This window comes from Nuphar pumila, chromosome 9, assembly GCF_984573655.1.
Source record: "Nuphar pumila chromosome 9, dmNupPumi1.hap1.1, whole genome shotgun sequence".
Lineage (NCBI taxonomy): Eukaryota > Viridiplantae > Streptophyta > Magnoliopsida > Nymphaeales > Nymphaeaceae > Nuphar > Nuphar pumila.
Genome location: NC_143257.1, coordinates 97102974 through 97119246, shown reverse-complemented (window position 1 = coordinate 97119246; position 16273 = coordinate 97102974). Strand labels below are relative to the sequence as shown.

General features: G+C 40.5%; 1 protein-coding gene across 2 annotated transcripts in view; it reads left to right on the top strand.

Annotated features, from left to right (window-relative positions):
• LOC149828734 (initiator tRNA phosphoribosyl transferase family protein) overlaps window positions 1–15635 on the top strand; it is a 90969-nt gene extending 75334 nt beyond the window's left edge. For both annotated transcript variants that reach the window (XM_090017701.1, XM_090017702.1), the window contains 4 exons: window positions 13398–13495; window positions 13889–13997; window positions 14073–14132; window positions 15077–15635. In XM_090017701.1, the coding sequence (XP_089873827.1) occupies window positions 13398–13495; window positions 13889–13997; window positions 14073–14132; window positions 15077–15267 (458 nt within the window). In that variant the 3' untranslated portion in view covers window positions 15268–15635. The remainder of the gene's footprint in view (window positions 1–13397; window positions 13496–13888; window positions 13998–14072; window positions 14133–15076) is intronic.
• Window positions 15636–16273: the final 638 nt, after the last annotated feature.

Here is a 16273-nt window from a genome sequence, read left to right as displayed (position 1 = left end):
ACTTTCCCTACAACCGCAATGGCATTCTACGATCGCACAGCACTCCAGTAGCACTTTTCCATTTCATCCACCCAACCTTTATCCTATGATTTACATCTCCATCAATAGGGAACGCCCAACGAAATTCTCATATTGGTTCATTTTCATAGGGTATGACTAAGTTTTTATGCTGGCTGTCACAGGCCTACCACAACCCTCCTCCTTTATCCGGGCTTGGGACCAGCAGTGTATAACTAAACAGTTATACACAGGCGGAGTTAGACTCACCACGCGATAAATTAGAATCAGTTGAGAACATGAAATAACACATGCTAGATTGACTCAATGCCTCTTGGAGCTTATGTCTAGCAATAAAAGTACTCAAAAGCTTAACTTTCGAAGGAGCAGGTTTAAATGAAGTGGGGTGAGAAATTTGGGTGGTAGGAGTACGAGATGATGAAGCAGATGAAGATGACGAAGACAAAGGTGGTAAATCTCTGGATGGCTTCAAATGAATCTTCTGTCCTTTGAATGTGAATGAGTATAAGTTAGATCGATTATTATGGATAACAGAACGATCATACTGCCACGACCTTCCGAGAATGATATGACTCGCATCCATGGAGAACATCACACCAGACTTGATCGAAATAAATGTTTCAAATGAAGAATTTGACCAAGCATTGCCGGTCGACACGGACGTCAACGCTCTTTTGGAGCCAAGACATCTGATAGGGACGGGGATGAGTCTTACAACTCAAACCTAACTTGGTCATGGTTTCGACCGTAATCACGTTCTCACAGCAACCAGAGTCTATGATGAATCAACATACTTTCCCATTGATGATATAAGCAGAATCAAAGATGTGAGTTCTTAGGCATCGATCATTCGTTTCTTCTCGCGGGGCTAAACAAATCCGCCTAGTGATGAGTGTTTCGCCTCTATCAGGCAGCAACACTTCCTCATCCACAAATTCCTCTTTTGGTTCTTCTTCAAAAGATTCAATTTTCGGATCATAAATATGATCGAACTCGGGATCGAATTGAGCATCCTCTTCCTCACGAGTTCCATCAACGAATAAGGCTTTGCCAAAACATTCTGTGGACTTATGACCGAGTTTTCCACAAGTATAGCACTTGATGGGGGTACTCGATGTAAAACCCGCAAAAGAAAAAAAAAAAATTTATCGGACTCGGGCCGGGTCGGGTCTAGACCCGACCCGGGCCCGTCATCTTTAGGGTTTCATAACCCGACGCAGGAGAGGTTTTGTTTAAAACAAAACCCCCCTGTGCGCCGCACCCCCCCCCACCGCGCATTCGACCCGATAAGGGAAACCCATCGGGGTTTCCCCTTTTGTCGCCCCTCCTCGAGCTCTTTAAGAGCGTTGCGGGAGGGGAGGATCGATGCCCCACCCCCCTTCTCGTTCCCTGCAGGCGACAACCTCGCCGGAAACCCCGATCGACGCCCCCTCCTTCCCTGTGCACGCCGCCGACTGCCAGCCACCTCGCCTCCTCTCCTTCCAGGTACGCCACTCCACCTTCTCCTTCTCCCCCTCCCATCTCCCTCTCTGTCACCTCGCCAGGACGCCGGCAGGCGGCGCACGGCCCCTGCCGCGCCCTCCCACCTTCCTCCTTGCCCATTGGAGACCCGACAGGGGGCCTACAGGGCCCCTGCCGTCCCCTTCTCTCTTTTGGGGTGCGCCGGAGTGTCGGCAGCGGCCAATGGCCCCTGCGACACCCCCTCGCCCCGATCTCTCACCTCTCTGTCTCTCTCATCTCGCCGGAAGGCACGACAGGAGGCCGGTGGCTCCTGCCGTGCCCTCCCTCTTCACCTCCCTCTTTTTCCCCCTTCTTAGGGGTTCGCAGGGAGGCCGACAGGCTGCGCACGACCCTTGCCGCGCCCTGCGTACCCATCGGAGGCCGACAGGGGGCCTACGGGGCCCCTGTCTACTCCTTCTCTTCCCTGTGAGAGATTGGGCGACCGACAGGAGGTCGGTCGTCCCCCTGTCTCCCGACCCCTCTTCTTTTAAAACCCAGCAGGGGCCGATGGCCCCTGCCATTTCTTTTCAAGCCCGACAGGGGCCTTTGGCCCCTGTCACCCTCCCCTCTGCCATGATCTGCGAAGGGGTCGGCAGGAGGCTGATGGCTCCTGCCGCCCCGATCCCTCTCTCGTGGGCAGGGGCTAGCCCCCTGCCCCTTTGGTGCTGACAGCAGGGGCTGCCTCCCCTGCTATTTTGCTGCCATCGGCAGGGGCTCGACCCCTGTCGATTCGCCACCGTCGACAGGGGCTCAACCCTTGTCGATTCGCTGCCGTCGGCAGGGGCGCGACCCCTGCCGCTTCGTTGCTATCGGCAGGGGCTGCCCCCCCTGTCGATTCGCTGTTGTTGGCAGGGGCTTTTCCCCCTGCCGCTCCGCTGCTGTCGGCAGGGGCTCGCCCCCTGCCGCCTTAGTGCCGTCGGCAAGGCCTCGTCCCCTGTCGCCTAATTCTACCCTTGCCCCGTTGCACCATTAATTATATTAACATAATTGAATATTTTTCACACTCTTGCAGATTTACACAACAGGTCCCGATCGTGCTCCGCAGCTCAACCCTCGTATTATCCTCACGCGTAGGCGTACGCAGCTGCACAACATCCCAAGGTAGGGTAAAGTCGCACAAAGGGCAATTGAGGAACATATTTAAGTTGAAATAATTAAAATGCCCATGCTAGATATGCTTAGATTTATATTGCTTTTGCGTTGCATATTTTCTTGTCTGCATATTTATGAGTCGATGTATGATTTTACTCTTTGAGTATTAATTTGCGTATTTGCTTATGTGGTTGAAGGTGTTTCGTACTTTTTGCAATACTTATGCCCTTAATTGCTTGCCTATATGCTTGCCTGTTCATTCCTATGGGTCGATGTACAATTTCATTCTTCGATCATTATTTTGCATAAGTTGATTATGAGTTGTGGTGTAGTTTCGTATTTCTTGAAATACATATGCCCTTGTTTGCTTGCATCCATTTTTGCCTGCACGTTTCCTTTGAGTGAGGTACGACTTTGTGTCTCGTGTATTACTCATGACCTTATGTGTTTGCCTGTCTAAGTGGTCAAAGTATGGTTTGACACCTCGTGTGTTACTTATATGTTTTTCGCTTGATGTGCGGCATCGCAAGTCGAGAGTTGCTTGTCGTCATGTTATAACTTGCATATGCTCACATTTATGGTAAATATGTACTTACATAAATGAAGTCTTGTGCCTATCCTGATTCAGTTGTTTTCAAAACACTAGAGGTTGTACTTGCGCATTGCAGTTCTTTAAAAGAGAGTTTCCTCCTGCGAACCCAGTGCTCTTCAAATGACACAGCTCTTGCAAAGTTAAGTTTTAATCCTCGCAGGATGTCGAAGTTGCATTTGAGTCCTCCCAAGTCCGCACACTTGGGAGAAATATTTTATAACCCCGATTCGAGTTGCGACCCAATTCGAATAACCCCGATCAAGGGTATAAGCATATGAATGAGTGGGGTTCTGTTGAAGGACCCATTCTGTATTTATCAATCTAGTGTCACATGTCGATACTAAGATAAATTTTGGATGTAAGATTGATAGTGTTGTGCCTTGCGTGAATGACTTAATGTGGCATTATGGCTTTTAAGGATGAATCGTGCCAAATGAGCACTCTTATATTCTTTGGATCGTTATGAAGTTGTGTGTTGGGTGTTCCTTTTGAGAAGCCCACACACCTTCCTTGTTCAGTATAGCGTACTTTTAGACATGCATAACATGTTAAGTACTTTGTTGATCGGACGAGAGATCCGAGATAACCTTGCATCATTGAAATATGAAAAATGTTGTTGAAGTGAATTCAAGACTTATCTTGCCAGGCTGTGTTGTATTAATTCTTTTGCAGATAATATCTGTTGGGGTTTCTTTTGTGAAACCATATCCCTTTCATCGTAGTCGTACTTATGACATGTACGACCGTACTTTTTGACAAGTACGTCTTCTTACGTTGCGATGATTGGATGAGTAGGTTGTGGCAACCTCGATGAGTGCAAATAACAAAATGTTGTGATCACCTAAATAAGTGATGTTTTCGCCTTCATCGGCAAGATACTCGAGTTGGTCGAAAGACCAGAGTATGTAGAATGAGTCTTCAGTTAACTACCCCTGATGTACTCATTCGAATCGCTGACTCCTGTCAGGAGAGAGGACAGGAAGGTACAAAACTTCGATGGACAGGCCATTAATGGCAGTTACGAGCAAAAGACTCGGCTTCCCCAGTCATCGGAGTTAGGGGAATGAAACTACCATAATTATCCTAGGTGGTAGCTCTCTATGTTTGGGATGCATCCATTGTTTATGTTGCTTTCAGGATTTCTCTCTTGGTCACCGACCGTCCCCTTAGGTGCGGACTCAGTCAGCTATCCGGGTTATCATAAAATACATAGCATAATAAACCCCCGGATCAGTCTAGGCTGTTTCTAGAGTCGTGCCTTGTGCGTACCCGCTTGACCAGTTAATATCGAAACATAATTTAAATCCGATCACACAATGTGTTCAATCATGCACGTGTGAAAGTTATAGTGTACAACAGGTTCAATACTTATGGAATTGTGTGTGTGGTTGATGAAACATTGTATTTTGCTAGTTAACTTTCTTGTGCAGTGCTTTGCTTGTAATAGTTAGCCTACTTGTGCCAATAAAATGCTTGTAATAATTTTAGCATTGTGCTCATGATCGTTGCTATGTGAATTTGTTGAAATTAAATTGCTATATAATTGCCTATCTACTTGACATATTAAATTATTCTGCTTAATTATTGTCCTGTCTGTGCACCTACCAGTTTTTAGTGAAACTGACCCATTTTATGGGCAGGTTTTGGATAGGTAATACAGTCTGCGATGACACGATGGCGTGATGAGGTCAAGATAGAGTTCTTTCCCTGACGTTTCGCTCCTGAGGACATGTTGGTAAATTTGGTATAAAGTGTGTTTCAAAATTTCTCTTTTATTAAACCGTGAGTTAATAAAACTGTTTTAGTAAGCTTCTTCTTGGTTTCAACAAATGAATTCTCAATTATTGAAACTCTGTTTCTAAACCATTTGATTTCAATGGTTGTGCGGGATTTGACAAAAGGAAAGTTTACGCTGGAATGTGCTAAAGATCCATTGACTTGTGGTTTTAAAAATATCATTTTCCGCTGAAGTATTATTTAAACTCTGATTATTGTATGATTTCAAATGTTTCTAAACTTTTCTAAAAAAGTTACAAGTCCTGGATTTTTGGGGCGTTACACTCGAGCTAGAGGTTCTCACCTGATTTCCTATCGAGCCATTCTGGTTCGTAACCTTAGGTAGGTTTGACGCATTAGGGTGATGGTAGGGTGGGATAACTTTCGCAGTGGAGACCGCTGGGACCTGCGCTGCTGGTCTAGTCACAGGACCAGGCCTAGCTAAGGTCTTCCTCTGGGTAGACCTTTCCCATTGGCGTGCCTTTTGATGTGCCTCAGACACAGTCCAACACTCTACAAAATTCAATATATCTTGTAATTGGAAGTTCAATCCTCCAATATACTTCGATACGAGCTCTTTGTCACTCTCACGAATATCGTTCTGTGTAACAAGATTATGGAATTCTTCTGTGTATTAGTCCACCGATTTGGTTCCTTATTTCAGACTTTGATATTTTTAATATAGTTCACGATGATAGTTTAATGACAGGAATTGAACACGGAGTTTCTGCTCCATGTGCTCCCAATGCTCAATCGGGGCACGACCCTGATGCCTGCGCGTTTGCTTTAGCTGACGCCACCAGGCTACAACTCGACCCTTCAATTTGAGGGATATTAATCCCACACGACGATCCTTTGGGACTTCCTTAAATTTAAGGATTTCTCGAACTTCGCTAATCTAATCTAAGAATTCTTCGGGAGTTTCAGTCCCCTTGAATTCTGGGATATCAAATCGTAAGTCGGAATCCCAATGGGATCTTCTCGGCTGTAGGTTATCTCTTCTCTCCGGACTTCGTCGGTGTGACTCAAAGTCATCATCAGAATCATACGATTGAGTCTCACAAGCTCCTTGAGAACTGCGTGGACTTCGCTCAGTTCGTCGATCTTGAACTTTAGCATTTTCAGCCATCTGGCGAGTTAATTCTTCAACTCGGCGATTAGCCTCGACGAGTTGTCTTTGTAAATCTCGCACCTCATATCGATGATCACGATCATCGTTTTCTCTATTAAAGTTATTTTGACCTCGACCGCCCATTCGACCCACCATGGTGAATGGTACCTAACAAAAATTCTGACCTCCCACAACACTGGGAATCATGTCGAATTAAGAAATCTGGCAAACTTGCTTTGATACCAAAATGATGAGGACTCGGTGAACATCGATCCAAGATCCAAACAAATCTTAACATGCGCGGAAGCTTTTCACGAAGATGAGTTCGAACAGGACTCGAGAAAATAGATTTGTTTTGGACTTGTGCGCTATGTTTCGACAGAGGTGGTCCAAAGGGAAGTTGTGCGCGACTCACACGCCTTTCCAACGAATCCGAAATCACTGGATTCAGATCAGAGGTGTCCATTCCACGAACTCGGGACTGGGATGGACAGACAAGTCTATGACAGACTTCCGGACTCCGCGCGCAGTCTGTTTGAAGGGGTTTTCGATCCTTCAGACAGTGGAGTTTGCAGAAGCCACCAACAAAGAAAACGTAGGTCAGATTCAGATCTTTTCAACGAGCTAAAATTTGGATTTTTCTAAGTTTTCTACAAGTCTACGAATTTTTTAACTCTCGAAACAGTAGGTGATGTTTGATGTAAAATATAATCTATGATTAGTAGCATGCATTCACGTCAACACGACTTTTAGGATTATAAACGTACGAATCAGGTGAAACTCAGAATAGAAACTAGGTTTAATGGTATGTCAACAATCTAATTCAAGTCTCAGATTCATAAATCATGTAGGAAATATCATGAAATCTGGAAAGCTTAAAATCGAAATCAAGCGATTAATACATGCATTAAATTAATAACTTTCAAGAGTAGCATAAAAAAATTGGGATTTTTTTTTGAGACACCTAAATGAGGATTCAGCCACAACTTTGAACACGAAAGTTTTAGAGCTATGTTATTCCAGAAAATCAAACAAATTGATTTTTCATGGAGGGAATCTCAAAATAACCAAAAAACACAGAACACCACCAGGTGTGTTATGTAACAGATAGGGAACAATTGAATCCTGTCTGTCTGGAATCTTATCAGTATTTTTCAAGGGTACAGTAGGCTGATTCACACAATGGCCTCAACTACAAAGTTGTAGATTATCGTCTTAGCTTTCTGGGAAGCTAAAGAACGCCAGAAACCGACCAGTATCGAGGTCGATACGATCGTTTCTTCGGAGTCGTCTCAGACAACTCAGAACAGGCTATCTCGTTTCTTAATAGAAAACGACTTTCACAATAATTTGGGAAATACTTTGAGCAGCACAATCAATTCGTAACATAAAATACGTCTACTCATTCAATAGAAAAACAACAAATAGCCTACTGCAACTTACAAGCAATATTGTATGAGAGAAACAAAACACATATGAGGAAATAACAAAAATGCAAGAACAAGTGAACTAGCGAATGTGATATCCGGATGAAGATAGCAATGGATGTCGCTGGGAAGCAGCCAACATCAAATGAAGATTCTCAACAGCAGATTGAACAACCACTTTGAGGGCCAGCAACCTCGAATCTCAAACTTTCACAACGTCAAGGTTGATCTTCTCAAGATCACCTTCCACACCAAAGTGAACTTCAAATCTTCTCTCAATCAAAGATGTTTTTCTCCCTAGAATCAGCCAAACCAGCAAATAATTTTCAAATGGAGAAGCAGCCCCCCTCCACCTTGGTCGACCTCCACACTTAAGGAGCTTGGAGCTTGGGGAAGAGCCACCATAAAGATGGTATGGCCTTCTCAAGCCTTGCTCCAAAAAAACGAGTTTTGAATGGCTATTTTTGGCCAAGGGCCATTAAGGGACCAACAACCATATTGACTTGGACCGGTCAAGGCTGAGATTTGAATTAGGTCCAAAATGGTCCACTCCAAATGGCACCAACTATGGCTCCATTGAAATGGATCGAGATCCGGATCCAGATCGTGCAACGAATTGGATCTTGCACAAAAATGCATTAGAAAAATGCAATTGCGAAAAATAAAAACTATCCGTGTTCCCCATACACCCTCTAGTGCCACAAAAGAATCCTACAGGGCACCAGAACTATCCGGATCTTAAAAATAAATAAAAAAAGATTACATGAAATAAAGACTGTAAGCAAAATATCCATAAAATGTGATTTCATGAAGATGCAATGGAATCGAAGCAACAAGCGAAGGAGCATGGCGAGCATCGACTAAACTGCAGATCCACTAGGACAAGGGATGTCCTGCACGCTTGTGGATTGCCTCGGGTAGCGATGCCCGGATCGGGTTTGGAGAGTTGGATTGGGATCCAACTTCGCTTCTGAACTCTGAATCTCTGGATGCTCTGCATCAATAACATTGTATCGTATTGTAAACATATCATAAATTTTTAATAAAAAATCAAGAAAATTTAAAAAAAACAACAAAAATGCTAAAAAATTATATTACATGAAACAATGATGAATTGTACAAAATACCACCATAAAATCATATATGAAGCATTTATGTCTCTATGAGCCACATAAGACATCATCAAACATGAACTAATATAGATTCATAGATAATATTGCATGCATATCTCACAAGAACAATGCAAAGTATTAAATATCTTGCAATTAAGAACAAGCCATAAAACTCATACTTTCATATTACATAAGCAAAAATATTATGGCAATAGTTGCACTTGATTTTTAATTGGTTTCCATTCATTACTTGAGTACACCATTGTCATGCCGGATCATTTTACACCATCTTTGTTGGAGGAGTGTGGAGCCTGATTTCTACCTTGATACGGTACGATATAGCACGATACAGGGGTGTGTCGTATGATACACCCGATACGGTACGATACACACTCATCTCGCGATACGAGTGCGTATCGTATCACAAAACCCAAAAGTAACAATACGTACTGTATCCTATGATACAATACGATATTTATAACACTAGTTTCAATAGTTTAAATGTATAAAAGAATTAGATGACCATGAAGCAATATGTCTCAATCTATGTCACCTGAGTATGGTTACATGTACGGAGGGTACGACAAGACAATTTAAAAAAATGAGGGTAGGGGGACACAACTATATATATATATATATATATATATATATATATATATATATATATAAGGTTTGGGTCTTGGTCATATATGGATCCATATTAAGGTATATATTAAAAATTAAAAAAAGGTTTGTATGTGTAATTTTTTAAAAAAAGAGGGGGAAATGAAAATGTAAAAAACAAAGCCTATCTGTGTAATTTTCAAAAAGGGGAGGAGGGGGAATGAAATGCAATTTTATATAAAAGGAAAGGGGTACCTCGTAACCCCTTTCCCATCATCTCTCTTTCTTTCTCTCCAACTTGGAGAAGAAGATGATGAATATGAAGAAGAAGGTGGAGCTCTCTCTCTGGGTACGAAGAAGGAGAGGATTGTTTAGTATCTGGTGATAGGAGCTCTAGCGATGAGTGAAGGTACGTCTCTCTCTCTCTCTCAAAAACCTAAAAAAGATTTTTTTTTCTTTTTTTTGGGTCAGTTGATGTTGGCACTTGGCTAAAATGAGCTCTCTCTCTCCTCCTTCTGCCAAGGGTGGGAAGGGGGAGGTAAAAAAAGCAAAAAAAAGCAAAAAATGAGTGGGGGTTTTGGGTTGGGTCTTAGTTGGACCCCACCCAACCCACAGGGCCACATACCCATGCCGCACCCAGTACCCGTACACGTGTCGGGCCATGTCGACAAGGGTACGTGGCCTGTTTTGCCATGTCACGATAACATAGGTCTCAATACAAGCTCGGCCTGCCCCTGATTGCCAGATCTGCTAGTTTGGAGACTAACTTGGACACAAATTGTTAAAGCCTATTTTGGGCTATGATAAAGCTCAAAAGCATTGGAGGGTTCTAGTTTAAAATAAACCAGAGAACACATAAAATAGTCCTAAAAATCTATGTTCATCATTATTCGTTTGCTTGCTCTTGGGGCTACATTTTAAGGTCTTAAATGTTTTAGTTATGAAAAAACAAATAAAAAGAACCCATATATATATATATATATATATTTGCTACAATCGATTGTAGGTGCAATCGATCTAGCAAATGGGGCAGAACCCTCTTGTTTGTTTTTTCTTCTCATATCTAACACCATAGATGTGATCTACATGTTTTGTTTAGTGGAAACAGACTCTTGGATCGCCAGGATTTTTTGGCCATCAAAAAATCAATTACTATTAAGGCATCAATTTTTTTTCAACTCATAAAAACATATTTTTCCGTCAAAAAAACATGATCCAATAGTCGATTCCTACTAAATAGAGCATGTTGAACACATCTGTGAGGTTAGATTATGTCAAAACAATTCGCATCGTGGGATTCAAACTAGATCGTAGGTACAATCGATTGTACCAAATATAAATCTATATATATGGAAGGGGACTGTCCAACCAAAGGAAGGTCCAAACGACCGATGACGATCAGACGACTCCCCTCCTCCAATGTTTGAGTGTTTCATCAACCCAACCTTATGTACTTGTTTTTTATAATGTATTTAGTAAGAAATATGCTTTATATAAAGACTTTGACATCTAAGCATGTTTTTCAAAATGTAAAAAATCAAGGACTCATAATACATTTAAAACTTTATAATACAAAGTATTGTGGGCCGTTGACTTTTAGCATTTTCAAAAACACATCTAAATATCGAAAATTCATAATCAGACATGTCACTTACTAAATAAACGATAACAATCCAATATGTAAAGTCCGATCGATGAAAACTCGATCGTTAGAGAAGGAACACCATCGATCATCATCGGTCATAGATTTTGGACCTTCCTTTGGTTGGACAATCCCCCTTCTCTCTCTATATATGTGTGTGTGTGTGTATCTTTCAGACCATTTATCTATCAGACCATCCCATACTCTTTTAAAAACATACTTTCATGTGTTTTTTGTTTAATAAACCCATAAATGTGATCTCTATGCTTTAATTAGTAGAAAACACTTATAGGTTTAAATGTTTTTCATGTTTAGATGTGTTTTTAGCTCAACAAAAAACTTGATTAACTAAAGCCATGTTTGGATCTAGTTTTATTTATTGTTTACAATTATAAATTTAAGTACATTTTATAAAGAAGAATCTTTCCTTTACTTTTATTTAAGTGAATATTTGGATCATCACTATTTAAATTATAAATAAAGAAGAAAAGAAGATTAGTGAATAGGGGTGATGATGGTGACAGTAGACGGTGATGGCAATTGTAATGGTAGTGGTGGTGTTGGTGATAATGATGGTGGTGGTGGTGATGGTGTTAACGTTGGTAATGATAAAGGTGGCGGTTGTGGTGATGGATGGTGGTGGTGGTAATAGTGATGGTGGTGGTGGTAATGGTGGAGAAGTGGTGGTAGTGATGATGGTGGAGACATGGTGATAGTGGTGATGGGGATGATCAAAGTGTCATGGAAGAAAATAAGTACTAAAAAAAACAGGCCTCCCCTACTTTTGAAAAAGGGGTGAAATTTATAAAAAGTCATTAAAAAAAGTAAAAAGAATTCACACACCAAAACTTGTTCTATAAAATAAGCATAAATGGCAAGGAGCAATTTATAAAGTGATCCAAACATGGGGTAAAAATGAAGAATTCTTTCTAAATTAATTCGATCCAAAGCATGTTTTTTGGTGATTAAGTAATGCTAAACACATCTATCAGTTAGGATTAAGCAAAAAAAGCATTGAAGTACATTTTTTTAAAGCGGTCTGGGAGAGAAATGATCTGGAAGATACAGATTACTCTCTCTCTCTCTCTCTCTCTCTATATATATATATATATATATATATATATATATATATATATCAAGGCGAAGTGATCTCTGAAGTGAGATATGGAGAACCTACTAGATTATGGGCTATGTCACAGGGATTCGGCTAGCAGGGTGCCGCACCCGCGTCGACGCGACTCGACACGGATGCGGCACCGGGTGTGGTCAACCCGATCCTGGGTGCGTTGACCGCACCCAGGATCATTTTGGTCCATTTTTTTTTTAATTTTATTTTTTTCAAAAAATTTGCCCTGTGAAATGGGCTGCGGAATTTAAAAAAAAAAATTCTGCTGACAGCTGCTTGCTCCTGCTGCTCTTGTTTTATAAAGGGGCACTTTTAAAACCATCCGGATCCTTCTTTTTCGTAAAGGATTTTCTCTCTCCATAATAAATGATAATGATGGTGGTAGCCTTGCTGGCTATTAGTATTCACTGTTCTCCTGACGAGATGTAGCCTTGTGTAGAATAAAAACTATTAGTATCTCGGTGCTCCAGCTGTAGCCTTGTGTAGACCTCTCTTTTTCACATGTCAAATCCAATAAATTTCTTTTAGCTGTCATCTCTGTGCAGCTGTTTCTGTATATAAAACGAAATTTGAAAAATCCTATGGCGTGGCAGTGGAGTCGTAGGCCTCATGAAGACTCTCTCTCCAACAATCCTTGCTCTTATATTTTTTTTCGTGAAGACCAGGGAGTTTCAGACATGATTGAATCATGACAATCAACAGAACGCAACAGGCTGGGATTGCCAATCCTTTCGTTTCATCAATTTTGTCCTGTTGCCTCAAAGTACACAACAAGCAGAACGTGGGTAACGAGTCTTCAAACAAACACACACACACCAGCAAAAAAAATTGGACTCCCGACTCGCGCCGGGGGAACCCCGGGACCCCCTTTTATATATATATATATATTTACATTTTTTCCCCTGCCACACCCCCGCACCCGGGTTTTTTGGAAGTGTCGAATCCCCGCACCCGCACCCGCACCCGCACCCATGTGACATAGATTATGGGTAAAGTTATTTTATTGAAAACAAACTGCTTCTCTTTGGGATTCTTCAATTTTGGTTCATTTCCATGTGATGTATCCATGATGTGGGCACTTGAATATACTGTTAATAGAAACCACATATTAGCTTTAATTACATATTTCTAATCTTGTTGTTGTATATGCTCATGCTTTACTTGCATCTCATGTTAGTGGTTGATGCTAGTGTTGACAATGCTAATGTCATCAACTTATGGAACATGTGCTTATGCTTGATTCAATGCATGACAAAATCTCCTTGAAGGTTTAGCTATGCAGGAGAGACAACCCATTATGATTAAAAGATGTACACTTTCTTAGATTTGCTTAATTCACTTTTGGGATGGCTTCCATACTAATTGGATTAATTAGTACTTGCATATTTGCCCATGCAGGTGCAGATGTGGTTGAGGGGATAGATGCTATAGTCAATTGTGATTCAGAAGTATCTGCATCTTCAAGTTCAGATAGTTACTTGCACCTATCTATAGTTGTATGTATGATTGTAGAAATAAAACAGCTTGTTTTATGCATTGGCTAGTATCTCTGTCACATGGACACGCCATTTTGGTGGTGTCCCTGGTGACACGAGTGGGGACACAGTCAGACACATGGACACAGACACTGACATGTACGACCTATATTTTAATAGTATTTTATTAATTTTTAATGTTTTAAGGTTTTGTTTCAAAAAAATAGTTTTTTATTGATTAAAAAATTAAAATATTTTGTGTTTTCGTGTCCTATTTTCCAACTAATATTCTATCTTTCACGTCAAACCCGCGTCACATGTCCTCGTGCCCACGTGTCTTTGTGACATTGGTTAGTATTTCCTGCTTACTGGAATTAGTTGATGTTCTTTTAATGTATGAAGTTGTATATACAGACTTCAAAGTTGGATCGGTTTTCCTTGCTGAAAAATCTTCCATCAGCAGTTCACTTTGCCAGCAGTAAATTGTGTAGAGGGAAGACTGTACTTGTTTGCTGTAGTACTGGTAAGATCTTGTCTGTGTCCATTTTCATATTGGCTTTGGTCAGCTACATTTAAAAACTAACACTACTGCATTCAGGTGAAGATATAAGTGTATGTGTGAGCCTTGCTATACTGACATCCTTATTCGATGACAGAGGTAATTCAATGCTTTGTTAGCAGTTGAATTTTTGCTTTATTCTCATTTCATAGTGGTGCTACAAATATTTCATGTATTCCCGTTAGTGTGATTCGAGTGTTCCACTACTTGTCCTTGACTTGTACTCCTAACTGCATTCTTCTTGTGTGTGACATCCAAGCTGTAATCATTTTATGCTTGTGCAGCACTCATGAAATATCAATTTCCAAGCAAGCTGATCTGGCCCTTTAATAGAATGTCATGAAATTGTCGATGTTTCACTATAAGCATGCACCTTAACAACCCTTTTCAAGTAAAATTAGAATTCAGTAAAAAGGGTGTCTTCCATCTGAACCCAGTATATATTGGACACAATTCTAAAGTACCCAGTATATTATCAACTTAGATTTGAAATAATTCTTAACACACAAAATGCTCAAGCAACATTTAATTGCCATCATCACCATCATCATCATTACCATGTGCTTATTCCCTTGTCTTTGTATAAGTGGCTTTCAATTGAAATACAATCTCTCATTTAGGAATCAACGAAATGATGCCAATTCAAATACTGTAATTTTTGAAATAAGGGAGATATTGAGAGAGGTCAAGAATTCTAGCTACTTATATTCCTGGAACAACTTTGATTCAGTGGTGCCTTTGGGCAAGTATGTTGATTCATAAACACTGTTCTGTCTGCCATGTATTCCATGTAGAATCCAATTACCTATTTTCTGGGGAATTAACACTTGAAAACTAGTGAATTTTTTGCTCTCATCGTGTTCTTAAATGCATTTTTCTGTTGCAAGGTATGTTCCATATTTATATCAGACTTAAAAACACCATGCTTTATCTCCTCTTATGCCTCCTTTGTATTGCTAACAAATGATTCATACTGCTATTTATACGACTGATTGAGTAGTTTATGTAACTCTCTTAGTGCAATTCTTTTCTTTAAATGTTAGGAAACTTTGATGGTGGAAAAACCTTTAGGAATACTTGTATTACGAAATGGGAGCTGCGTCGACGGCTTGTCTTCATCTGCAAATATGCTTTAAATTCTCATCCATCAAGAGGAAATCTGAGGCTGGTGTATAATTTCTTGAGCAGAGAGGAAACACCCTCTCTTACCGATATAGATAGTAATGGTGCTTAGGATTGAACCAAACCCATGATTTATTGTATGTCTCTTTGATTTACTCTGTCATGGAAGTTTGAATGAAGTCAGCTTCTTGGAGCATGTCTTGTAATCAAGAAAGTAAGCTATCAAATAAACCAAGGGGGCCCAAGTGACAGGTCCCATTGTAGCTGCAAATGCATTCTAAGGAAAGAATCATACTTTATGGAGAGAATCACTATAGAAACTAAAGATAGTGAAAAGGTTAAAGAAACCAGTTCTACAGAAATGATGGGAGGTACTGCTCACTTTTCAGTAGTTTGAATTTTGAAATATTCATAGTTGAAAATTGGAGTTACAGCAAGTAAATTTAGATATCCATTTAATCCATCTATTGAGCTTCAAAATTGGCTGGATTTCTTGATTTAACAGCTTACTGTTTTCTTTAATCCATGTTATGATTGATGGTTTACATTATTATTTATAAAATTGCCAATCATTGAATGGATCATGATGTCAGTCATTATCATGACATATGTTCAATGATATAGTTCATTTGATACTTTCTGATGGGATGCTTCATTATCTGAAGACTGCATCTTTTGTACTGTTTCCAAATGACAAAAACAAACCCATGTTTTCAACATTGACGTTTTAAGACCTATCTTTTGAAGTAATAAACAAATAGGGGCCGGCCCGATGGGCCTGAGTTATTTATTATTTTTTTAATAATATATATTTTTTTAAATTAACTATTACATAGTATCTTGGATAACTATTACTATTTACCTAATTAGTTGCATGAGAACTTTCTATTTGTTAATTATTATTATTTACCTAATTATTGCACTAATTAAGAATTAGGCTTTTGTGTCGTATCATAGAAATAAAGGAAAATAAATGGGTTTGGGCCGGGCTAGGCCGGACCGGACTTGGCCCACTTGGCCCATTGGGCGAATGAGCCGGGACATGGGCTTTATATATGTTAGTACTGGTAAACGGCCTGGTCGGCCCAGTCCATTAGCGAGCTGGGCAGGGCCCGATA